A 27,280-nucleotide genomic window follows, 5' to 3' on the forward strand; every position below is an offset into this window, starting at 1 on the left:
CAACAAAATAATTTTCATTAAAAAACATTTTATGGGTAGTTTAGGGGCAAAGATACTGGCTGGAACTTTCATATTTGTAGTAGTCTGAATGAGAATGGCTCCCATTGGCTCATATATTTGAATGCTTAATCATCAGGGTGTAGAACCTTTTGAGAAGAATTAGAAGGTATAGACTTGCTGGAATGGACGTGGCCTTGATGAAAAAGGCATGTTACTAGAGCTGTCATTTACGGTTTAAAGGAATCCTTCCCCATCTCTGCCTGCTATCTGAAGATCAGGATGGAAATATCTCAGCTATTACTCCAGTGCCATGCCTGTCTGCTTCCTGAAAGATAATAATAGAGTAATCATCTGAAACTTAAAAATAAGAGTTGCCTTTATCATGGTATCTCCTCATAGTAATGAAACAGCAACTACTACATTATTTGTGTTTTTGTCCTATTTTGTTTGCTCTATGTTTAATATAGATAGAGTAGGTTGGGGTAGAAGAGAAGATGTAAGAGCATGTTGGTTTAGAGGTTAAGATTGTCTCAGGAATAGTTAGTTAGACAGAGGGTCTCTGATTGTATACAAGATATGACTCCTTTTCTGAGATGGGAGTAGGAGGGTAGATCTGGTTTTGAATGCAGTGTGGGAGGGGACTTTGGTTTGTGAAGTAAGTTAGTAGGGTCCTGCATAAGCTTTGAAATTGGTTGTGGTATAAGTTGAGGTGACCAGAGTAGGTCAGGACACTGGATGTGGAACCTTCTAGTTCTGGCACATTGGTCAGAAAGCAATGAAGCAAGGCCAGGGAGACTTGCCAGGGTAGACCTTGGATAAGGATGTGAGAGGTCTGATTGAGTGGAGAAATCAGATACATCACAGAAGGGACCTATAGGCCGTGTGTAATAGGAAGGATCTAGTTTTTAGAGAAGGATGTGGGAGATTATTTCTGGGTAGAGAATTTGGATTTAGTTTATTTTATGAATTATTGAAAATTCTGCTCTAATCCCAAATAATAATTCACTTAATGAGTTTTAATAAAATTTAAGCCAGCAACTTAAACAATTTTTCTTATCAAATATTTTAACACAATAGAGCCCAAAGATGCAAACACACACACACACACACACACACACACACACACACATTATTTATGTGCCAAAGCATGACTATTGATTTGTAATTAAGCCATTCTTCTCCCATAAGAATAGAAAACTTGTTATATACAGAAATAACAGTAAAATTCATATTAGCTTTATATCTGGGTCAATGTGTTTGTTGGTGTGATGTACATGCATAGGGCAGTATGTCTATGTCCTGTATTCAGAACCAAGACTCTAATAAATTTGCTTGACCCTTCACAGATGAGACTGCCAGAAATGCCTCAGATTCTTTATATATTTGACTTTCAATCATATTTTGGTCACTGCATGTTAATAAACATTTCAATGTTACCAGTTTTTTACCCCTACACTCATATGTGCCTATGATTTGTATATCAGCTACAATAGGAATAAATAAATACTCTTACAACTATTTTTTTTTTCAGAAGATGCCAAGACAGTTCAGTTGGGGAAAAGAATAGCTTACCCAGTAAATAACATGGGAGAGATTGGTTTGCTACATGGAAAAGAAGAATTTAGACTTTAATACAACATATATAGCACTTAATTTATACTAGGTTATAGGATTAAATATAAGAGTCCATTATAAACACTTTAAATGCACACTCTACTAAAAAATTTTTGTAAATTTTGGCCAGCCTTAATCTACCTTGATAGCATTCCTAAAATCAGGACCATAAAATGTAGCTAAATTGGACTTTACCCAATTTAAAGTGTTTTTGTTTTTCTCTCTCTTCAAAAGACACTATGTAAAAAATAGAAAGATATGCTTTAGACTGAGAAACAATTTGGAATCATCTATATGGTAAAGAACTTTAAGCTAGAATACATGCTTGAATTATAAAAAAAAAATAGAAACAACTAGTGGCTTTAAATGGAGGAAAATGTGATTAAACATTTCTCCAAAACCAGGATATAGGCATGTGGCCAAGAGGAATGGTATTAACTGCACGGATTCATTAGATAAATTAAAAGTTAAAATCATAGTAAGATAACAGTAAACAATCAATAGGATGACCTTGGTATAAAAGACTGTGATTGTCATGTATTGGTCAAAAATATTTAGAAACTAGAATCATCATCTACCATTGAGGCTAATGTAAAAGAATAAGTATATGCTGAAAAACATTGCCAGGTTCTCCAAAGTTGAACAAGAAATTAGCAGAAATTAACAAACATTGCTCTTTGATAGTAAAGGGATAGAGTAAGGCTTACCCTGATCTTTCCCAAAGACAAGTCATTCAGGCAAAATCCACATGGAAATATTAGAGTTAAATAATATCACAAATTAAATGGACTTAGAAGACATGAACAGAATATTCTACCCATACATTAAGAAACATACTTTCATCTCAGCAGCTCATTGAACATTCTCCAAAATTATCCAGGTGTCAAGACACAGAGTAAGTGTAAACAGTAAGAAGAAAATTGAAAAAAACACCCTGATTCCTATCTGACCACTGTGGGTGAGACCCAGATATCACCAACAATACAAATGGTAGGAAATATACAAACTCACCTTTAAAAAAAATTTTATCGGTTATTTTATTTATTTACATTTCAAATGTTATCCCCCTTTCCAGTTTCCCCTCAAGCCCCCATCCTCTCACCCTCCCACTGCCTCTATGAGGGTGCTCCCCTACCTGCCTACCCACTCCTGTCTCAGCACCCAAGCATTCCCCTACTCTGGGCCATCAAGCCACCACAGGACCAAGGGTCTCCCCTTCTATTGATGCCTGCTAAGGAAATCTTCTGCTACCTGCAAGCTGGAGCAATGAGTCCCCTCATGCGTACACTTTGGTGATTTAGTCCTTGGGAGCTTTGGGGGGTATGGTTGGTTGATATTGTTTTTCTTCCTATGGGGTTGCAAACCTTTTCTGTCCCTTTAGTCCTTGCCCTAACTTCTCCATTGGGGTCCCACACTCAGTCTGATGTTTGGCTGTATGCATCTGCACCTGTATTGGTCAGGCTCTGACAGAGCCTCTTAGGGGACAGCGATACCAGGCTCCTATCAGTAAGCACTTCTTGGCATCAGCAACAGTGTCTGGGTTTGGTGTCTGCAGATGGGATGGATCCTTGGTGGGGCAGTTTCTGGATGGTCTTTTCTTCAATTCCTGTTCCACTCTTTGTTCCTGCATTTTCTTTTGACAGGAGAAATTCTGGATTAATATTTTTTGAGATGGGTGGGTGGCCCCATCCTTCAACCAGGGCCCATGCCTATCCACTGGATACGGTCTATCTAACAATTCCATGCTACATTTCTGTCTAAGAGAAATGAAACTTTATAGATCCAATAAACACTTGCACATGAATGTTTGTAGCAGGTAATACACAGAATCCTAAACTGGATATTCTTTATGTATGTTCAGCAAATATTGTATGGATAAAATATAGTTTAGTCTTATAATGACTGCTAATCTAGCTTTTAAAACAGCAAAGTATTGACATAACAACAGAAGTGAACCTTAAAAATGCTCAACCCAATGAAAGAAGACAGAAAAAATACTGTGATTAATTTATGTAAATTATCTGAAGATAATAAAACTGTTGAAAACTGTTTCAGCAATTGCCCAAGGCAGGGTGTGGGCACAAATGAGCAGGAGGAAGAAAATGGCTAAAGCCATGAGCTCTAAAGCTTAATTGTGGCAATTATTACAAACTGTATACATTTGCTAAAAAGCTTTAGGCTGTTATACACACCTTCATGAAGCTGATATATATTTTCAAAATCATATTTATTGATTATGCACCAGCTGTTAAGCAGAGTGCTGGGTATTTGTGTAACCCTGATGAATGAGGACAAGAATTCTTCTTCCATCAAATTATAGGCACACAGACAGATGAACAAAAATTTAAAATAAAAACTAAGTACATGAATAGAAGGACGAGTTGTGAGGTAATGTGTACAGGACTGATTGCTTCTCTGTGGTACAGGATTGATTAGATTATCCTGGGCGACTTCCATAGACTTTTTATTTTACTTTTTTTTTGAGGTATAAATCTAATGATATGTGTTAGGACCTTACATCTAGAAAATCATCTCATGAGAAAACTTTTAGTTTAGATATTATTTCTAGAAAACTTGGAAGAAATACAAGCCAGAAATTCTGTTATGATTAAAAGTTGAATCCGAAAGAACCTGCATGTCCAGGTGAATGATAGAGTACTGAGTTGAGATAAACTGAATGTTGGCTTTGTGCAACACTGCTAAGCATGCAATCCCTTTTTGTGACATTTTCAGTCATTGATTCTCTTCATAGATTGCTATTTCTCAGGAGTTATTAGAGATAAGAATAATTCATACTCCTCCCACAGTGCCAATGTCAAAGACCAATGTAATTCTCTACATGCCTTTATTTATATATATATATATATATATATATATATATATTTATATAATTTTTGGACGGGGGTGTTGTTGAGACAGGGTTTCTCTGTGTAGCTCTGGCTGTCCTGGAACTCAGTTTGTAGACCATGCTGGCCTCGAACTCAGAAACCTGCCTGCCTCTGCCTCCTGAGTGCTGGGATTAAAGGTGTACGCCACCATGCCCAGTGTGCCTTAATATATTAATACTCTTGATATTTCCAGCTATACTTTTTGCTACACCAGTATGCATCATTAGACGATGCTTTAAAATATTTGTTAGTGGATAAGTATTTATGGTAACATCTAGTTTCACATACAAGGGAAAAGAAACACAGAAATTAATTGCATTGTGACAAGTTATATAATAAGAGCCAGGATTTGGATTACAGAGATTAAAATTCTGACTCCTGTTTTTTAAAGGGTATGCTGTGTTGTAGAGAAACTAAATAATAAGTCAATGACTCTATAGCTTGAAATTCAAGAGATGTTTAAAGCAAGAATAAATTCTTATTTGGAGCCTGAAAAACAATGGATTGCCTTGGTTAAAGAAGGGACATACATCATGGTAAGAGAGGTTTTAAATATTTATTAATCTTGGAAGGCTGGGGCTAGGCAATGTTATTTCTCTTTTTCAAACTTCATTAGCAGCAAACTATGTTTTGAAAAGTGCAACAGTAATCATAAATACCCATGGTTCTACTTGTCCTACTACTAAATTCTTGCTATATGATTGACCCCAAAGGGAAGAGTACATTTGGGTTTTGCAAAGTTGTGTACAGGGCTCCAACCTAGAAATGAACTCTGACACAAATTCTATCTATAGAATTCTGACCATAGCTTTGAGAGTGTCATTCTTTAAATTTTGAAGTGGTGGGTGGTTTAGAAAGAGTAATCAGATTGGTGTGAGATAGACCCAAAAGGAAATGCATGGTATTACTAATAAGAGGATATTAGCCACAAAGTACAGAATACCTAAGATACTACATACAGACCTTAAGAAGTGTAACAAGCAGAATGCCTAAGTGAGGATGCTTCAATCCCACTTAAATGGGGGAAGGGAATAATCAATAATCACAGGAGGCAGAGAGAGAGCAAGAGAGAGGGGGGGAGGGAGAGGGAGAGAGAGAGAGAGAGAGAGAGAGAGAGAGAGAGAGAGAGAGAGAGAGAGAGAGGGAGAGAGAGAGAGAGAGACCTGGGTGGGAAAGAGGAGGAGGATGGGAAAGTGGGAACAGGATCAGATATGGGAAGAGGGGACAGGAGAGAAGCCCAGAGGTCCAAGAGCATAAATGTAAATAAGAAACCTCGGAGAGTGGAAGTTGGGGGACCCTATAGAAAGTACCAGAGATGCAGGAGGTGAGATACTCTCAGGACTCATTAGGGGTGAACTTAGCAAAAATGCCCAATATTGGGTAAAGGGAACTCAGAGAGTCTACCACCAATAGATAGACAGGGCCTCAAGTGGAGGTACATGGCTACTAAGTCACAGTCAAAATTCCTTACCCAGAATTGTTCCTGTCTAAAAAAACATCAGGGACTAAAAAGGACAAGAGACTGAACTAAAGCAAATCCAATGACCAACCCAACTTGGGAACCATCTCATGATGGGAGGTTGGTGGGTTGTGTGTGTGTGTGTGTGTGGGGGGGTACCAAGGCCTGACATTATTATGGTATCATAGGTTTACAGATGGGAGCCTGGCATGGCTGACCTCAGAGAGGCCCTACCAACAGCTGACTGGGACAGAAGCAAAAACTTACACTCGATCATTGTACTGAAGTGGGAGATCCCTATAGTTGAATTAGGATAAGGATTGAAGAGGCTGAAAAAGAGAACAAGCCCATAGTATGCAGGGATCTCCCAGAGACTGAGCCACCAACCAGGAGCATACAAGAGCTGGTCTGAGGGCCCTGGCACATATGCACCAGAGGTCTACCTGGTCTGGCCTCAGTGGGAGAAGATATGCTTAATTGAGAGACTTGAGGTCCTAGGGAAAGGGGAGGCCAGGTGGGGTGTGGGAGCACCCCTTCAGAGGCAACAGGGAGGAGGGACTGAGGGGGCAACGACTGGAGGGTAAATAGATATCTACAGCATAATTACAAAAACTTGTAATCAGAGATCAAATGAAGTAAATTATAGCTTGGGTTTCTGAACTGTGTCTTAAAACAAAAATAACTGAATCCAAATCAACGTGTCCTCCTTAGGTGAGGTTGTACTTGACTCTACTCTTTCTGGCCAGATGTGATTCCATATATATGAAGAGAAAGAGCACAAACTCTCAGGGTAAATCTGGACTAGTTTATACATTCTCTCATGTCTGGATTGGACTCATAAGGGACTTGTAATTCTAGTACTTAGTAGAGGATGAGCCAAGACTCAAGGAGATAGAAAAACTCACTTAAGTCACGAAGCAACTGCCTACTCAAACTAAGCTTTTCCATGTACTTGTCTCTCTGCCACGGATGGGGGCTCAATGGCCCCCCCTCAATCCCTGTGAATCAAGGTCTAGGACAGTTGGGCATAGAGTCGGTGAGTGACAAACAGACAAGACACGAGAGAGCATAAGCTTCTTGAATCTGAGTGTAATATCACACCAGTCTTTTATAATACAGAAAACAAAGGGGTAGGACGTCACAGCAGGCAAAGTACATTGAAGTTATCTGACACAAAACAGAGGAATAACTTCAAAAGGACTTACAGGAACCAAGTAATATTTACAGTAAAGATAAAACAGCCCTGCCTAGAGTCAGCTAATGACAGGTAAGGATTTCACACCCTAATCATAATTTGTGCTACTCCTTTGAGCCTCATGAAAGCTAGCACCAGGGGGTTCTGCTCTAGCAGACCTTCTCATGAATAATGCAATACCACAACCCCCCTATTCTCTAGGCCTTGGTAAATTCTTGCATATGAGTGCTACTTGGCTGTTCTTTTAAGTATATGTAGGGAATCTCCATTTGTCAGAAGAATTTACCAACTTGTTTCTAATATGCAATGTAGCCTGCTATACCTGTACTGAAGATTCTAAGTATACCTTGCTAAGCTTGCCTCGAGATTTCTAACTCTTATCCAGTAAAATACTGTAAGAAAGCATGCAAGACCCTCCACAATATTCCAGGGACAAATCTGGGGCATTCTAGCTATGGGAATGCCAAGGTTCTAGGAGGCTGAGTTTCCTTGAAACTCTTTGCCTCAGGACTGCTTCCAGGTTTCCAAACCTGTAATGTGAGTCACTCCTGGAGTGGATGTAGCACCTCTCACATATATGCTACCTGCTTTTCAGTCATGGGTTTTGATGCCTCATACTTGGTATTCAAGCAGTTTCTGAGGTTAGACTCCACAGTCTGTGTTCTTAAACCTACCAACAGAAAATAAGGAAAGCCAGAGAAGGATGCTCTTCAAAAGGCAGGTTTCTAGCCAGGCATGGTGGCACATGCCTTTAATCCCAGCACATGGGAGGCAGAGGCAGGCAGATTTCTGAGTTCGAGGCCAGCCTGGTCTACACAGTGAGTTCCAGGACAGCCAGGGCTACAGTGAAATCCTGTCTCGAAAAAACAAACAAACAAACAAACAAACAAAAAGGGCAGGTTTCTAATGCTCAAACATAACATTGAAATGTGTGGGTCATCTATGCAATGGGAGTTGTCTATACATATGTCTATACAAATATTACATCTTATTTAAATCTCTTTATATTTTGGTTGAATGATAATGTTCCACTTGAGATTTTGAACCAATCTTTTTTCTGCCCATTAGCAAAACAAACAACTTCCAGTTTAGAATAGCCATCATTGCCTTTTCTCCCAGACACGGATGTATGTGTGAAAGATAAAAAAGAGAAATGAAGAGATTGAATGGAAATGTGCTATAAATGAAAGTTTTAGGACAAGTTTTAATGAACGGATAAGCTGGAGCTATGGAAATATAAGTGGGATGATCCCTCATTTCGCCTTGCAGATCTTCAGTCCCCAGGCTTCAGTGAAGAGGTCAGAGCTTGTTAAGAGTCCCAAGAAACATGAAATGAATTTGACTGTTTGATCATCCCTACAGAGTTATATTAGCCAACAAAACTGGCTTCACTTAGTGTCAGACTCAGGAAACACAGATCCAGGAAACTCAGAGAATATTGCACAGAAAGAACAAAAAAATGTGGCTACAAATACCATCATATATATATATATATATATATATGTATATGTATATGTATATGTATATGTATATGTATATGTATATGTATATGTATATGTATATGTATATGTATATGTATATGTATATGTATATATATTACAGAAATCTTTAAAACAAAAAAGATGAAGATTAAAATATTTAAGGTGTCCATCCCTGAACCACACTAGACTAGAATTCTTTACCTCATAAAATTATGTTTCAAAAGTAAAGGCAAACAGATGTTAAAGAAATGTGTACTGGTTCCAAATAGTGTCAAAAAGAGCTTTTGGAAAGAGGGGAAATAACATGGGTCATAAACTGGATGTATATAAAGACAGAAAGGGCACTGAGAACAGACAGGTGACAGTGAAATGAAGACTGTTATTTTCTCTTTATTAATTTAACATATTGGTAAATATTAAAAGAATAATAGCAAGGCTGTACTTGATAATTTGAGCATATACAAACATGGTTGCATATATGTGAAGAGAATGACTTGGATGACACAAGGGGCAGAGAAAGAATAGTGATTAAAGCACTGATACTATGTTTGAAATATCAGCCTACTTCTTACTAGTGTGTTTGTGTCAGTAACAAGTGTATGTTGCATATTCAGAAACAGTCCTATGAACAAAGGAAAAGATCCACTATACTAAGAAAGGGGAGAAAAATCATATAAAATATTTGCTCTAATCTGCTGACAGTAATCAAAACAAAACAGTAGTTATTAACAAGTTCAGGATATTTCAAAGGATGAAAACTATCATCAATAACGAATGGCAGCACATTAATGATAAAGGAATAAAAATTTCTAAAACCATGTAACATGAATGTGCTTAATCACATAAGACACATATGGAGAATGAAACCAATGCATGAGACTTGAAAAGATGTATGTACTTTTACATCTGTAGGTTGCACAACAGTAGTCAGATGTAGCAGAAAAAAAAATAGGACCCATCAATTATTTTTATAAAGGGCTTTACGAAAAATCACAGAAAAGACATAGTTTTTATGCTCACATGAACCAATCACCAACACTTACCACTTTGCATGCTAGAAAACACATTTGGACCACTTATTAGGAGGAAATTCATGACAGGCATTATAAACTTAGCAAACTACCCATGGATGGAGAGGCTATGGAACCTAGAGAAGAATCTACCACTGCCGCTTTCCTAAGCTAATATAAATCTCTAGATGCTTTCTAAACACTTATCTTTATACTCACAGATGAATGTAGCTCTCATTACTCATCAAATGAGAGGAGAAATTCCAATAGATATTAAAAATATTTGAACACAATGAAAATGAAACTTTTAAAAGTTTTTGGCATGATCAAATCTACACATAGATGAATCTGTATTGTACTGGATGTATACATAATTAAAAGATGAAAGTCCTGAAACAACTGAGGAAAGTAAGAAAATGGCAAATTAAATGCAAAGAAAACACAAAGTAGGTAACTCAGATAAGAGAAGATAAATCATGTTGTATACATTTAATAGATGCGATTTTGATTTGTATAAAATAATAGAACATAAATTATAAAAACTGAAAACAAAATTAAAAGATGGGCTCAATGAAACCAAAAGATAAATCTTGGAAACATCCACAAGACTGTCAAGTTTGTGTTGTGGCCAAGTAGAAAGTAAACCACAGGACAAATTACTAACATCAGAAATGGAAGGCTGAATGTAGAAGTTCTATGTGCATTTACTAGAGAAGAATGGAATACTGTGAAAATCTTTTTATCCTTAAATTTGATCATCCAGATGAAATGAATCAACTCCCTGAAAAACACAAACTACTAGTGTTCACTGATTTGAAATAGATTCTCTGAACAGGCCTACATATGAATGATGTTTAAGAGACAATAAATAATTCATAATCCACTTAAATAAATAGAGTTAGACCCAAATGAGTTCAGTAGTGAATTTTACAATATATTTTATGCAGAACTTGTTCCAGTTTCTATAATTGCTTTCTGAAAATCAAAACTGAGGAACAATTTCTCAATTAATTCTATAAGGCCAGGCAAAGATATAAAAATAAAAAAATCAAGTAATTCTCACAGAAAAAAATTTCAAAATTCCTCAAGAAAACGTTAGAAAATCAAGTATAATTGTATATGTAATGATATACCATGACCATGTAAGATTTTCCTTGGTCATAGCTAGTTCATAATCAGAAAATTAAGTTGTATAAATCATCATATCAAAAGACTAAGAGGAAAAATCATATGAGGATATAGTATATTCAGATAAAATATTTGACAAGATTTAATATCCTTTTCTCCATACCAAAAGTCCCTGTTCTCAACTTGGCAAAGAATATTTTACAAAATCTGCATAGCTAACATGCATCTTTCATGCTCTGTAACAGAAAGTTTCTCACTCAATCAAGAAGAAGAAGCCCTGAAAGAATGTTCTCTCTCACTGCTACATTTTAGCACCATGCTGAAAATTTTAGCAGTGCAACAAGACAGGGAATGCAAATAAAAGCATGCTGATTGAGTAAGTGTTGGTAGAAAGGTTGCAACATAAAAGGGTGATGTTCTTTTGCTTTTCTGTAAGTTAGCATTCAGTAAGTGAATTTGAGATTTAAATACCCAATAGTAGATAGAGGAAGCAGTATGTGTCTGTCATCTCTACTCTCAGGAGGCTAGTGTAGGAGAGATGCTGTGAGCTCAAGACCAGTGTGGTCTACATAGGGAGTTCTAGACTACCCTGGTATACAGAGTAAGATTCTTTTTCAACACACACCACATGCCACCCTAGAAATACTTATATCATTACCCCATTTGATAAAATACCCAAATGTGAACTTGACAGAGCAACATTTATAAGCTCTATAGAAAGAGAAATATGATAAACAAAATCAATAATAACTTAGAGAGTAGGTAAATATTCACCTTTATAGATATACAATGTCATGATTTCAGTTCTCTCCAGCTTTAAATATATATTTAATGCATTTTCAATCAAAGTACATGGAAATTATCTTGTAAACAGAATGGTGAGGCAGGTGCTCCAGAGCAGCCTAGTAGCACAAGGGAGTAAGACAGTTGGAATTCTGTCACTGCCTCACTTCAAGCCTTACCACAAATAGAATACATGACAGGGTGGTAATGATGAAAATTAGATGATTATGTCATAGGAGGAGCTTAAAGTATCAAGAAACAGACTCTCATAAATATAGTTACTCATCCTTGATAAACAAGTAAAGATAATATGGCAAAGATAGTTTTTTCAAAAATGGATCTGGAAAAGAACAGAAATCTGAAGTCAAAAGCAAAATAATCTAGGCATAAATGTATATATCTTTCACAGAATTAACTCAAAATAGATCAATGAATGTCCTAGTTAATGTTCAATTGGTGTGAAGAGTACCCATAACCAAAGAAATTCATAGAAGAAACTATTTAATTGGGGGCTTGCTTACACTTTCAGAGGATGGATCCATAATCTTCAGAGTGGGAACTGTGGCAGTAAACAAGCACAGTAGTGAAGCAGTAGCTGAAAGCTTTACATCTGATCCATAGGCAGTAAGCTGGGAGAGGGGGAGGAAGAAGGAGAGAAAGAAGGAAAGGGAGAGAGAGAGAGAGAGAGAGAGAGAGAGAGAGAGAGAGAGAGAGAGAGAGAGAGAGAGAGAGAACTGGCTTGGTGTAGGCTTTTGACACTTCACAGCCCACCTCAGTGACACACTTTTTCCAAGGGGGCACACGAACTCCAACAAGGCCACGCTCCCTAATCCTTCTAATTTTTCTCAAACATGGCCACTGCCTGGTAATTAAACATTCAACTATATGAGCCTATGAGGCCATTCTTATTCAAACAACCAAACAGACAAAAGTGTAAAATGAAAAGAACGACTGTAACACATTTCTAGAAGATAACAGCAGGAGACTATGTATATGATGATGACAGTGGACTTGACAACAAATGTTGGCATTGTGCTCCTCCCTGCCACCACAGCTTTTTAGATATCACACCAGCAGCATGACTCTTAAGAGGAATAATCAATAAGTTGATAGCCATAAAAAAATTATCTTCTGCTCTGAGGAAAAAATACTGTTAAGAAGATAAAAATGGAAGAAAACAGTAAAGAAAATTACTGCAAAATACATATGGCAAAGCCTTATTATGTATTGTCATGAAGAATAGAACTTGTGTAAGATATCAGGAGGCATAAAAAAAGAAAAGCCATTCTAAACCTAAGAAAGGAGAGGGGAAGTCCAGATTAAAATATAGAGAAGATCCATGCAACAGTATAGGGGAACACCAGGGCCAGGAAGCAGGAGTGGGGGGTTGGGGAGCAGGGCAGGGGGAGGGTATAGGGGACTTTGGGGATAGCATTTGAAATGTAAATGAATAAAATATATAATAATAATAATAATTAATAATAAAAAATAGAGAAATGAAGATACTTACTGAAAATGATACACAAGTGACCAAAACATACAAGAAGCAATGATCTCTATGATATGTCTAAGGAAACCAAAGACTAAAAATGTGATAGCCTTATCACCTGTAAGGATGACCAAAATCTGGGATGCTTACATCAAATTTTGACAAGGACTTGGAGCCACAGATATCCTTGTTCCCTGTTGGTAGAAATCCCAAACGGAATAACCACTTTGGAATAGGACTGTTGACTTCTTAGATATATTCTTTCTATTAAGGCCAGTACTGCTGGCTTGGGTATTTACCTAAAGAAACTGAAACCTTAGATCTCCATGAAAACCAACCTCTACATGTGTATTTATGTTAGCTTTACTTATGCTATCTAAATTTGGATAATCAGAAGACTAATAATAAAATAATATTGAATAATAGGGTAAAATAATAGAATATGTCTAGAACAGCATGGAGTTACCTTAAGTGGGTATTACTAAGTGTCAAAAATCAATCTGGAGAGTTAGCCTGGTTACAACCACTACCATTCTGGATAAGATAGAACTTTTAAGACAGCCAAATATCATTTGTTGTCAAGGGTTTTAGGGGAAAAGAGAGATGGTGGGTAGAGCAAAAGCATTTGTTATGGCAGTGACACTCTATGCTGAGTATAATACTAAGTAACTGTTATAGAACCTATTTTCTAAACCTTTTCAATATATGTTTTCAATAGTGAATCCTAATATCAACTCTACCTGTTGAAAATAATGTTTCAATATGAGTTCACCAATCAGAACAAGTAGACCACTTTTAAATTCAGATGTTATGCAAGAGTGTGGAGGTCTGTGGGATCTCTCTGCATCATTTTCCTGGTTTTGCATGAAACTAAATGCCCCCTTTTTACAAAAAAAAATTGGTCATTTTAATTATAAAAATATACTTAAACAAATAGCTCTATAATACAATGAATTACTGTTTAAATAAGAGTGAACCTTTTGTAACAAAGTAAAGTACTACTATTAAAATGAGTTCAAAATATTCCTTACCTTTCTTTTGTAGTAACAGTATGCCTATGCATTCTTATTCGTTCTTATAACTGTCCCTATTAGTAGACTCTATTTATTTCAGCAAGTAGTATCATAAGGTGTTGTCTGTGAGCATCATTTCTCACTGTGCAGGGATTATCCTCTAAGACCCATTTTTGCCATCATGGAACTTCCAAAATAAAGAAGAAATGTAAACGAAAGCACTCACACACGTGATAATTAAAATTTTTAACTATTATTATTGTGAAGAGTCTAAAGAAAGAAACGGAGTGAGAGCTCATCTGGGAGAGACATGTGAGTGTGGATGGGAACAACCAATTAAAGACAATTGCTGAAACTCAAATAACAATGACCTCTAGGCCTGGAAACTATGTGAGAACTCAGAGATCATAATAAGCCAAACAATTAATTGTGGAAATATACTTATAAAACACATGCTTTAGTGATAACTATATGATTAAATTACATTAATTGTAAGTACAAAAACCACTAGAGAGAGGAGGATCTGCTGAATGTTCTAGAAATGACCCAAACTGCATTTCTACCAGAAGAACTTATAAATCATTCCTTATAATTTAACTTAAAGCCTGAACTTTTCCTATTTGTTGTATAGTGTACATGATTTTACATCATATACTATTTTATACATATTCAGTTAGTACTGAAGTGAATGGTACTTTGAATGGTGCTAAAGGCTAAGACCGTGGATGTTTAGTGTTTCTGTTGATCCAAGGACAGTGTGTCCTGTCAACTCCAGGACAACCTTCCCTTGGAGGTAAATCTGGTTGGCTAGGAACCTCACTCAGGCAATTGGAATAGTAGGAGATTATACATGCCTTCTAAATGGAGATTAAAAGGTCATAAATAGAACACTTTTAGCCCTAAGTGGGACATATGAAGCCGGGGAGGATGGAGTTTCAGAGCTTTCAGAATTGATCCAGCTTCAGATTTATGGCAGAGGACACAATGAAGCAGTCACTTGGGCAATTACACACTCACAGGAAACGAGAGAACTTTAGATGTGCATCTACTTAGGGCCATCAGTGGTACAGTCCTCCTCAGAGCTGGATAGAATCACAAGAAATTGCAGGTCTCTGACAGATATAGTTTCCCACTGGCACAACTCAGCAATCCATGAAAGTGGGGGTACAGAAAAGGGGAGACCAAATTCACAGTGTTGGAGTAGACCAGGTTGGCTTTTCAATCCCATTCTGACCCATCTCGTAGTTGTGGGTTTTAAATTATTTATTATGTTTTCCAAGTTTCACTGTTTTTATCTACAAAATCATAAAAAAAAATGTTCATTTCCATTTATTTGAATTAGGGATTCAGAGTAACATAACATGTGGTTTGATACATGGTGATATTTAATAAATGTTACAAAGCAATTTTTTTTAATGATGACTATTCCTAATTACCCACACTTTATCATGATTTGATTTTATTCTCTTCATTTTAGACACTTCCAAAAATCCTGGACAAGCTAGCACCAGCATTCACCATGAACAGCTGCAGCTTTCTGGTTGAAAAATCACGAGCTTCCACTGCCCGAGTGGTGGTGTGGAGAGAGATGGGGGTTTCCAGAAGCTATACCATGGAGAGCAGCTACTGTGGCTGCAACCAGGGCCCCTATCAGGTATGTGAGGTTTATACGGCCCGCTCTCTCTGCTCAGCAGCAGACCATAAAAATAGGGGAAAATAACATACCTATCTTTCTCCCTTGCAAGGGGCAAAAAGCTCCAAGCTGAGTCCTGCCTCACTCCTTTGCTGTGAAAAATCTGTTTCAATGATTATCCTTTCCTGCAGAAGCATGTCTGTTGATCCTGGAAATAATCTGTGCATGCTTTCCAGTGTAGTGCCTCAATCAGCTGTCCTCACTAGCAAGCAGCAGGGAGCCTTTCTCTGATGTGAAGTACCAGTTCTGCCTGTTACATGCATGGAAGTCATTCAGTAACTTTTCAGTAACCAAGCTCTTCCCATTTATATCATAGAGGGTGTAGGTCTATAGGTATGATCAAGACATCTCGGCATTGTGCAATTTCTGTGCCAGTGTTAGCCAGCAGCTACCCACTGTCACCAGAGCACAATGAGGTGTGTGCACACTATGAGTCCAGCAGAATGAGTGGGTTTTGGACACGCGTTCTAGTGTTGAGGGAAAGCACTCCTGTGTAAATCATGTCCCTTCTACAGCTATATTAACTGCACGAGCAGCTGGAGAGCTGCCACAGCATACAGCTCTGGTTGCTCTTCTCACTCTCCCATAGAGAAGCATAAATAAGAGATACCGTAACACTGCCAGAGTAATAGACTCTTTTACATTTCTTAGGCGAGTTGACAGACTACTCCTTGGTGACTTCCATTCAACTCCCAAATTACCTGGTTCTCATGAGCACTAAAGCTCATTTGGGTGTTGACTTTGAGATGCCTGGAACAGCCAGGAAACACTTGGCACCTGCCATGAATTTGCTGAACTCTGTTAACTATCACAGGGATTTTAGGGACTGGCATGTGATGAGCTCCGCCTGTCTCCTGACCTGGTCAAAGAGATTTCTGACACAGAACTATTGAACCATTCATTTTGTCTCACCAATTCTGTCTGTTAATTAATCTACACAGTTGCTTCAAAGAATTACTTTGTTACTGGCTTAATGCTATTAGACTAAATTAATTCAATTTGCTCATGTTAATATAGATGCAAAGTAGAAAGACTTGGGATCTTTTCATAGGCAGCAAAGAACTTTGCTCTTCTACTTATCACAATTTTGGATGCTCCATACCTCACATGCCTATGTGCTTGTCCAATCAAATGAAGATATTAAAAAGGATTCCTCTCCTTATGACACAATAGCTCTGTAAATGCATGTATGATTGGAGATTATTTTATTAGGAATTTATTCAGTCTGCTGACAGTCAAAGACCCATGGGTCAAGAGAAATAAGCCTGGAATATTATGATCTTTTGGCCTTTTAAATATAGAATCTACCTCTTTGCTATATGTCTTTTAATGGAAATGTTCAAAGACATCTCATGCAACTTTTTGCACATTTATTTGCTTGTTGTCTTTCATTGACTTAGCCTCTCAAGGAAATAATTCATCCTAAAATCATCTAGTCAAATAAATATTAATGCCACTCACAGTGACTCAGATGGACACTCAAAGACTTTTCTGGATGTTTGAAAAAAAAGAATGGCTCCCAGGTCAGGTCCTTTCTAGATCTCCATTTTCCATGTAACATCTACTAGTAATGACAAAGGATGAAGGATACTCAGCCAGTGGGTGGCTTTCAGGTGCGGACCTAACATTTATCCTGTGAAATTTTCCACATTGCCTTTGTATGAGCTTTCTTAAAGGAAGAATGGAGAGAGAACTGGCTATAGAAAGCCCTCACTGGGCCAGACCTGATTTTGCTTTCCCAGTCCCATGCTCTATATGAAACACCTCTATGAATGTATTGGTTTTCTCCTTTTCTTTGTTTTCCTCTTCTGACAAACACCACAGAGCCACTGAACAGAATTACAGACAGTGAGCAGGCCTGGGTGAGTAATTTTACATATGGGAGGACCTACCTCATGGGAAAAAAGCCAGCCCAGAGTTGGGTGTTTGGGTGATTTTTGTTTGAGGCGTATCATAAAATCTATGAACTTATAATGTAGTTTAGAAATTTCTACCCTGAAAATATTGCAAATGATTTTTTTACCCTGGGAAGCTTAATCCCAGTTGGGTCTTGCGATTATTATTCTAAGGTCATCTTTCCATTTTTTGTTTAGAATTACCATTTATCCAAAAGATTGAGGGTACTTAAATACACCCATGAGACACATTTCTTCCTTCCTTCATAAGAATATAAATACTTTTGCAGTTTCTCTGGTTAACGTGGCTTTAAAGCAGTTCCAATCATTTCTCCCTCAGCACACGAAGTACCTGATTTGTTAGTAGTGAAGTGAAATAGCATTTCTTACAGTGACATTTTTTCTGGAGCTACATTAAAGAACATTAGCCATTACATTCAGATAATTATTATTTATATGATATTTTTCTCTTCTATTTTCCAGTCTTATAGTTGAATGGTTTTAAAGAAATTTCCTGCTTGTATCTATTTGGGATACTGTCTCTGCTCTATTTGTATAGTCAGAATCATAATTTTTGTTTAACCTGAAAGTCTAAACCCACTGAGAGAATTATATTACTTGTTGGGGACTAGCCTAAAGGTTTGAGGCTTCTGAGAGGGAAAGTTAGAATGGAATGATACAACCATTGGGGACTCATGCTTTTCAGAGATGTGCAAATGATAGGGATGTGTGCTTTTTATTAAATATTTATGACCTGGGGCCACACACATCATGTGCTTTATACATACAAAGACATGCATTTGAGTTTCATAGGGTGCTAATTGCTATGGAGGTCGAAACGAGTACTCCCACTCAAGCAGGTCACAGACATGCTTCTTCGCCACATCATGCACTTGTGAAACATGGTCTTACTCAGAAGAAGGGTAGATGATGGGTGACCCAGCTGAACTCAGAGTGACTAGCTAGTGTTTAACCTCCTTCCCATGAGTTAGCTGCTTTATGTCCTGGGCCCTCCATGTATGTGAATAACCCATCCTTTCCAGAATCTACTGAGGTATTGCCCATAGTCCTGACTTATTCAAGTAATAGTAATGCCCTTAATACATATATTGCATGGTTTTTGCTTAGAAAAATATGAACAAGGCCTCTTCATTTATATATGCACTAACAACAGACCAAGAAGGTAATTTGACTCAGGTTTAGTGTGGTGAAACAGAGTTTATTATTTGCTTACTTGAAGTAGCATGTGTGAGATTCGACTTTGAGTAGCATATGTGGTCCCAAACATTTGTACCACTAAAAATCCGTACTCAAGGATGCATAACAACCTCACAGCCATTGCACAGATTGAGTCCTCTTTCAGTAGACCTTTCTCCCTCCCACTTTTACAAACGACTGCCAATGGACCTTATCTTGGGAGGGTCTTGTGTGGTTCATCACAGCTGCTCTAATTAAGATGGTCATAGGCCAAAGAACAGCAATCTACAACATTGTCTAAGTGCTTTTCTTCAAAAGTGAAGTTCAGCTGTTTATCCTTATGCTAAGAACTTTTGTAATCTCTTGAACTTTTTAAACACTCAATCCTTAGTCTAATATTGACTTAGTATTCAAATGTATGAAGAATGAATGACTAAATAAATGAATAAAATGAGCCAAAATTTCTAAATAGCAGTTAAATGATTATTCTATACGGCCAAGTAACTAATAAAAGCAAACTTACTGTGGTTCAAATGCCATCAGAAGCTTCTGTAAAGATGAATATTTTTGAGCACTGTTGGAGGATGTTCAAGTAGAAAGAATGTGGGTGGGAGAAGGGAAATCAGAGCAACCAGAGGTGAGACCTCACAGACCTGTCATGGTGCACATGATTTGAGAGCACCTAATGGATTCTTTCCCAGAATTCCATCCCAGAATAAGGCAATCTGACCCAGGTGTGAAAACTCTCATGGCCACATTCTCATAACAGAAGATGATTAGGCAGATAGGCTTCCATTTTTTGTACTAGGTAGATGCTACAGTCCATGTTCTAGGTCCCATTATAGGCTCAGTCACTCATGTCTCCTACATGCTTATACCTGTGACTGTCCCCATGTATTGCCTCTACGGGAAGGAAGCTTTCAACTGCTTTTCTCAAACTCCTGGCCCTTCTAGGGTAGGTATATTCAGTCGGAGGTATAGTTTGGGGACAAAGGCCTAGCCTTTTTGCCTCTGATAGGACAACTATAAAAGGCCTGTTGAGCTCACAAGCTCTCTGACGATCATCTGGGGCCTCAGTTGCATTTTCAGTGGAAGCCAAATTTTCTCCTGCCCAACTCTGCTTTTTCATTGTAGACCACTGTTTGGAGAGCACTCTACATCGTTCTATAAGAGCCTTTGAGACTCAGAAGATTCTTTCTGGGGCAAACAACTTAGAACATTGTTTTTAAAAGACATAAATTAGGAAACATCAATGTTAGAACCAAATATTTAAATATAGAGAATGTCTTGAGCGGGGTGAATTTCATACGGAAATGTGATTATCTACACATAGCATACAAGGCTCCCATGATCCTTCATTCATACTCTACTGGCTTTAATTGTATAGGACATCAAGCTCTTTATTTGGCCAAAGACTTCACCTGAGGTTTTGTTTTGTTTTGTTTTGTTTTGTTTTGTTTTGTTTTTTCAGTGCTGTGTAATGGAGGCTAGGTAGTCAGGCTCTGTGATGTTGCCTCCCCAGAATTGGGGATGTGGAGAAAGGAGGATCATCTTAATTTCATGGCTATTCTCAGCTATGTAGTGAGCACAAGGTCTGTGTGAGTTAGCCCTTATTCCAAAATGTCAAGGGCTTGGGATGCAGCTCAGTAGAAGAGCACTTGTTCAAGGCCATGAGTTCAATCCCAAGTATTTGAAAAGAAATGAAATTGGGCATATTATTGTTAATTGTGTGTGGCTATCATAACAAATGACTGTAGACCTAGTGGCCAGTATTCTTTCATGGCTATAGAGGCTAGAAGTCTAAAGTCAAGGGGTCAACAGCACAACCTTCTCTCTGGACTTCATCAGGGATGCTATCTTATGCCTTTCTCTTGTCAGCTGGTATTGCAGGAAATCTGTTATGTTCACATGGGCTTCTCCAGTTGTGTGCCTCTCTTCATCTCTTCTCATCTGATACAGATTCCAAGTGTACATGATTGAGGTTCCATCTTGATATACAGAGTATACATTTATAACAACAAATTACATTTGCGGCTACCCTGTTTCCAAACAGGATAATATTCTGAAGTTCTGGGAAGAAGTACATTTTGGTAAGGTGTTCCTCGGCTTCACTCTCTGGTTTGTACAAAATAGTACAGAACATGTAGACACAAAAATTAAGAAAATGGTGTGTATGTATGTATGTATGTATGTATGTATGCATGTATACGTGTGTGTGTGTGTGTGTGTGTGTGTGTGTGTGTGCGTGAACGTGCGCGTGTGTGTATGTGTAGGGTTGAACATGGCATCTAATGCACAGCACAATGTGTAAATGTCATAGGACAACTTTGTGCATTCTTCCCTTCCACTTTTAATGGGGTTTCTAGAACTGAATTCGGATAGTGATGTTTATATGGCAAACACTTTTAACCATCGATCCTAACCATTGACCGATTTGTGTATTTTATTGCAATGTCATTAAGTGGATGCACAGCAACAGGTGAAGAATATAGCCTAGTCCTTATTTTTATGGAGATTGTCATTAGCACTGAGAAAGAGGCGGGGTTTCTGAGCAATAATGCTTTGCAAAAGCTACCTCTGGTGAGGATCCCAGGTCTCCTTTAATCTGGAGTAACCTGACATGAATGTAAAAACCCTAAAACTCCATAACTCGTTCTGTGTCTGTCTATTTATTATTCCAGAAAGAAAGTTCTCTTCTTTTATCAGGACCTTGCTAGTGGTCAAATGACTTCTTTAATGAACCATTCTCCCTTTCCTTTTACCCTATCTAGGCAGCTCTCTCCTTTTCTCCTTCTTCCCTTTCCCCTCCATCTCCCTCTAATCCTCATAGAAAGGAAGAAGGGAACACAAATGAAGTAGCAGATTTCTACCAGAGGCAAAATGGATGTGGAAAGTCTTATATAAGTCATCCAGTCCAATGTCATGTGACATGGCTTGTTACAGTTTCCTATATTCATTTCACTTCCTGGTCTTTTTCCTTCTGTCTCACCAGACAACTCAGACAACTCTTTGGATTTGTGCAAAGTTAGTTGAAGGAATTCTTCTCAAAAGAATCTTAAGATGCAGACTTGCCTTTTACCAGGGAATACGTATACACAGGGGAAGAAAGACTACAAATATCTGTGTATATCAATGGATTCCAATTACAAATTCTCAAAGTATTCTCACCCTGTTCTTCATTGTAGGTTCCTTGTCAGACACAGAGTTCCAGAGAGGTCTCTGGATCTTTCAGTGACGAACATGAGACACTGCTGACATCTAGGCTCTTTGTAGTGAATATTATGCTCCTCAGATTTCTGACTATAGGGAGGTATGGGCTGTAGAAACCGAATGAACTACTGTGTGTGCATGTATGTGTATATATAGAGAGACAGAGACAGAAGGAGAAACAGAGACATAGACAGAGAGAGACAGAGAGAGAGAGAGAGAGAGAGAGAGAGAGAGAGAGAGAGACAGAGAGAAGTCCTGCCTGTAATTCAAGCATGCAGAAAACTGAAACAGGATAACTGTGAATTCCAAGCCAACTTGTCCCAGAAATGCCTAAAACCTGACAAGACTGAAGAAGCTATGGCTTGCAGAACACTCACCTTAATTTTGACAATAAATGCTCACTCCACTTTTAAAATCCAAACATGCTTTTGGTTTGCATTGATTAAAAAAAAAATAATAATGGCAATTTTACCTTTTTTTTTTTCCTGAAACTAAGGAGAGATCTAGTCTCCCAGGTCTGCTGATAGAGGCTAAATTAATCACCTGAGGAACAAGCTCTAACCAGAGACAACTATAACAACTAACTTCAGAGATTACCAGATGGCGAAAGGCAAAGGAAAGAATCCTACTAACAGAAATCAAGACCACTCACCATCATCAGAACACAGCACTCCTACCCCACCTGGTCCTCGGCACCCCAACACACCCAAAAAGCTAGACCCAGATTTAAAAGCATATCTCATGATGATGGTAGAGGACATCAAGAAGGACTTTAATAACTCACTTAAAGAAATACAGGAGAACACAGCTAAACAGGTAGAAGACCTTAAAGAGGAAACACAAAAATCCCTTAAAGAATTGCAGGAAAACACAACCAACCAGGTGATGGAATTGAATAAAACAATCCAAGACCTAAAAAGGGAAGTAGACACAATAAAGAAAACCCAAAGTGAGGCAATGCTGGAGATAGAAACCCTAGGAAAGAAATCTGGAACTATAGATGCAAGCATCAGCAACAGAATACAAGAGATGGAAGAGAGAATCTCAAGTGCAGAAGATTCCATAGAGAACATCGGCACAACAATCAAAGAAAATACAAAACGCAAAAAGATCCTAACTCAAAACATCCAGGAAATCCCAGGACACAATGAGAAGACCAAACCTACGGATAATAGGAATAGATGAGAATGAAGATTTTCAACTTAAAAGGCCAGCAAATATCTTCAACAAAATTATAGAAGAAAACTTCCCCAACCTAAAGAATGACATGCATATGAACATACAAGAAGCCTACAGAACTCCAAATAGACTGGATCAGAAAAGAAATTCCTCCTGACACATAATAATCAGAACAACAAATGCACTAAATAAAGATAGAATATTAAAAGCAGTAAGGGAGAAAGGTCAAGTAACATATAAAGGCAGGCCTATCAGAATTACATCAGACTTTTCACCAGAGACTATGAAAGCCAGAAGAGCCTGGACAGATGTTATACAGACACTTAGAGAACACAACTGCTAGCCCAGGCTACTACACCCGGCCAAACTCTCAATTACCATAGATGGAGAAACCAAAGTATTCCATGACAAAACCAAATTCACACATTATCTTTCCATGAATCCCACCCTTCAAAGGATAATAACAGAAAAAAAAAAACAATACAAGGATGGAAATCACGCCCTAGAAAAAGCAAGAAAGTAACCCCTCAACAAACCAAAAAGAAGACAGCCACAAAAACAGAATGCCAACTCTAACAACAAAAATAATAGGAAGCAACAATTACTTTTACTTAATATCTCTTAATATCAATGGACTCAGTTCCCCAATAAAAAGACATAGACTAACAGACTGGCTACACAAACAGGACCCAACATTTTGCTGCTTACAGGAAACCCATCTCAGGGAAAAATACAGACACTACCTCAGAGTGAAAGGCTGGAAAACAATTTTCCAAGCAAATGGTCTAAAGAAACAAGCTGGAGTAGCCATTCTAATATCGAATAAAATCGACTTCCAACCCAAAGTTTTCACAAAAGACAAGGAGGGACACTTCATACTCATCAAAGGTAAAATCCTCCAAGAGGAACTCTCAATTCTGAATATCTATGCTCCAAATGCAAGGGCAGACACATTCATTAAAGACACTTTAGTAAAGCTCAAAGCACACATTGTACCTCACACAATAATAGTGGGAGACTTTACCTTTTTATCTTAGAGATTGTGACAATTTTTAGCCATGGTATTATGTTTTAGAGATGGTCTCTTTCTCTTCCTCCTCCTCCTCCTCCTCCTCCTCCTCATCATCATCATCATCATCATCATCATCATCTTTTTTGTTTGTTTGGTTGGTTGATGAGTTGGTTGGTTTGGGCTTTGGTTTCTTGAGACAGGCTCTCACATATGTAGCTTTGGCTGTCCTGGAACTCACTGTAATTGAGGCCTACCTTGAACTCAGAGAGATCTGCTTGCCTCTCTCTAACAAGTGCTGGGATTAAAGGCATGAGCCATCATTGCTCAGCTAGACCTTCTTAATCAAACCTTTAGGATTGTTTAGAGATGGGAGCTCTGAATTTAAAAATCTGTAATGAGTGGCCAGAGTTTAAAAAAAAATATTTTTGAGTCATGTAAACTATTAACTACCTCTCTCCCCCTCCCTCTCTCTTTCTCTCTCTCTCCCTCTCCCTCTCCCCCCCTCTCTCGTGTGTGTGTTCACAGATTTACTTATTATAGGAAAAAAGTACTCATTCTTTAGACCTTTCCTTTATCATCTGCTGTTTAGTCTATTACATTTATTACATAGCATAGTTTCACTATATTGTAGCCATTGTATATCTTAAATCCTGAAAAACAATGGGGAAAGAGAAATCTGAGAATCTTTTTCTAGGAGAGCAAAAGGAGGGAGGAATGGCTGGCAGTGTAGAGTATAACTTAATTTTCTACAAAGATGGCCGAATTAAAAAAAGCAAAGAACCCTATTCTAAATATGACCACAACTGGTAAATATACTCATGTTTATATTCCCAGGTCACTTCTATATACCTCTACACCATGTATACCTTTAGGCTTCTGATTGGCAATGGAGGGAGATTTTACTTTCAGTGAGGTAAATAGGAAAATTAAGGACCCACTCAAACACACCTCAAAGGTGTGTTAAAAATCATCTGGAGGTTTAAACAGTGAGACTACTGAACCATGAGATCCGGAGTACAGAGACTTTTTGAGCAAAGTCATGGTTTAAGAATTGTTCTCTCTCTTCTTCTTTCTTTCTTTGTTTCACTTTGGGTTCTATTTTGTTGGTTTTGACAAGGTCTGGCTGTTGTAGTCCACAATGCTCTGAGACTCACCGTATCATCTAGATTGGCCTGAAACTAGTTCAGTGATCCTCCTCTACCTTAGTCTCTCAAGGGTTTGGATGCCTGGTGTACACGGCGCTATCTCACTTTGATTGTTCAGAGCCTGGTGACCCAGGATCTGCTCATGCAGAGACTGAGGCAAGATATTCAGGTGAGTATAGCACGATGGTTTTAAAACTATTTTTCTCACTCTAGAAGCTTTTTCAGGCTATCAAGAAATGTCTAATTCCACACATAAGAAACAGCTATGCCAGAGACTTTCAAACTCTCCTAGTCCTACCTGTCTTTATTTTTACCTTTAGCTGTCTTCTGTATGTTTAGATGGTTAGCTTAGTTATTTTACAAGATATATATTTAAAGCCATCCAGTATCATAGGGAAAATGTGGATGACTCTGTTTTTCCTAGTTTTGAGGCCAAGCTCAGATAGGGAGACTTTAAACACTTTTCTTCCGTGAGCTCACAAAAGCCTAGAAAAAAAAATGTAGTTCTGTAAGGGAACTAGAAACACTGCTGTGTGCATTTACTGGGAGAAGAGTTAACAGCTTTAAAGTTATTTGTGAGAGAGTTTGTGATCACCTGCAAAAGACTGCAAGAATCTGGGATCTCTAGAGGGGCCATCAGTGCTTCCGAGCTTTTGGTGAGCATTCTAAGAGATTTGCTTGCCTTTCTAGGGGAAAAAAAAACAAAAAACAAAAAAACAAAAAGCAAAACAAACAAACAAACAAACAAACAAAAACTATGGGAGTCTGTTGGGAGTCTGTAAATCACTGGGTATTTCTGCCTCTGTATCAATTAGCAGAACAATGATGCATCTCATTAAGTGTGTATTGGCTTAACTTCAGTCTAAATCTTCTGTGATTACACAGGACACTAATCTCCCAGAGCTCCTGTGGGATGGTGGTGCTTTAGCTCCTGGGACTTATGCCATACCTAACATTTGCTAGAAAAGCAAGTCCCCAGGTCCAGCCTGCTGAAGGAGCTCCCTGGATGACTGTTCCCAGTCAAGGTTGACAAGGGTCAGAAATGAATCCAAGGATGTTGAGAGTGCTAACCTTTCTTGTTAGGGCAAGGCAATTGTTATATTTATTTTTGAGCTAGCATGTAGCGTCATATGTGAATATGATTTACAAGCTGAAAGTAATCCCCAGTATGCAACATTTGGTTGCTCTAGCTAACATTTTAATGTTATATGAGCTTTTCTGTTTTCACCCGTGTTCTGGAACAGCCTTCCCCTCCCTAGGGCTTAGAAAAGAGTACTGTTTTCCAAATGCTCTGTTTTTTTTGCCATTGGAATGCCATTTTAGTCCTTTGCAGATACACAGATGAAATCCAGATGCTAATCCATCATTTTGGGAGAACTGTTTGGACCATTTATGTCAGTACTCTTTCTTTCCTTATTAACTATGATTCCACGCTTGTGGTTCTCTCATTTAACACGTCATTTTATTGTTTATTTATGGGGCTGGTGATCAAACCCAGGGCCTTGCACATGCCGATCAAATGCTCTCACCAGTAAGCTACAGCCTCTGCCCCTTTGACCTCTTGCTATATGATCTCAAAGCACTTTGTGAGCAGTTTATTAGCTGACTGCAGGCTTGATGATACAGTGAAATACTGCCCTTATTCTGGACCCCTAAGCTCCATAATGTCTGTCAGCAGTTAGATAGAATATTAAAAGGAATTAAATAAAAATCAAGAGGCAGTGATGCTAATAAGGTTGCCAGCAGGGGCCTTTCCTGGGATTACTAACACCCTGGTGGCCTTGAATTTTAAAAGCCTGTTGGAGAAAATGATTCCCTGTATCAAAAATAAGGAGGGAATCTGACACTTGGAATAATCCAATAAGCCTTAAATGACCTCTGGTTCTTTA

General features: G+C 38.0%; 1 protein-coding gene across 2 annotated transcripts in view; it reads left to right on the forward strand.

Annotated features, from left to right (window-relative positions):
* The window catches only part of Agbl1 (ATP/GTP binding protein-like 1), an 895,108-nt gene that overhangs the window by 521,163 nt on the left and 346,665 nt on the right, over window positions 1-27,280 (forward strand). For both annotated transcript variants that reach the window (XM_017322251.1, NM_001199224.1), the window contains exon 21: window positions 15,538-15,714. In XM_017322251.1, coding sequence (XP_017177740.1) covers window positions 15,538-15,714 — 177 coding nt within the window. The remainder of the gene's footprint in view (window positions 1-15,537; window positions 15,715-27,280) is intronic.

This window comes from Mus musculus, chromosome 7 (genome assembly GCF_000001635.26).
Source record: "Mus musculus strain C57BL/6J chromosome 7, GRCm38.p6 C57BL/6J".
NCBI classification, from domain to species: Eukaryota; Metazoa; Chordata; class Mammalia; order Rodentia; family Muridae; genus Mus; species Mus musculus.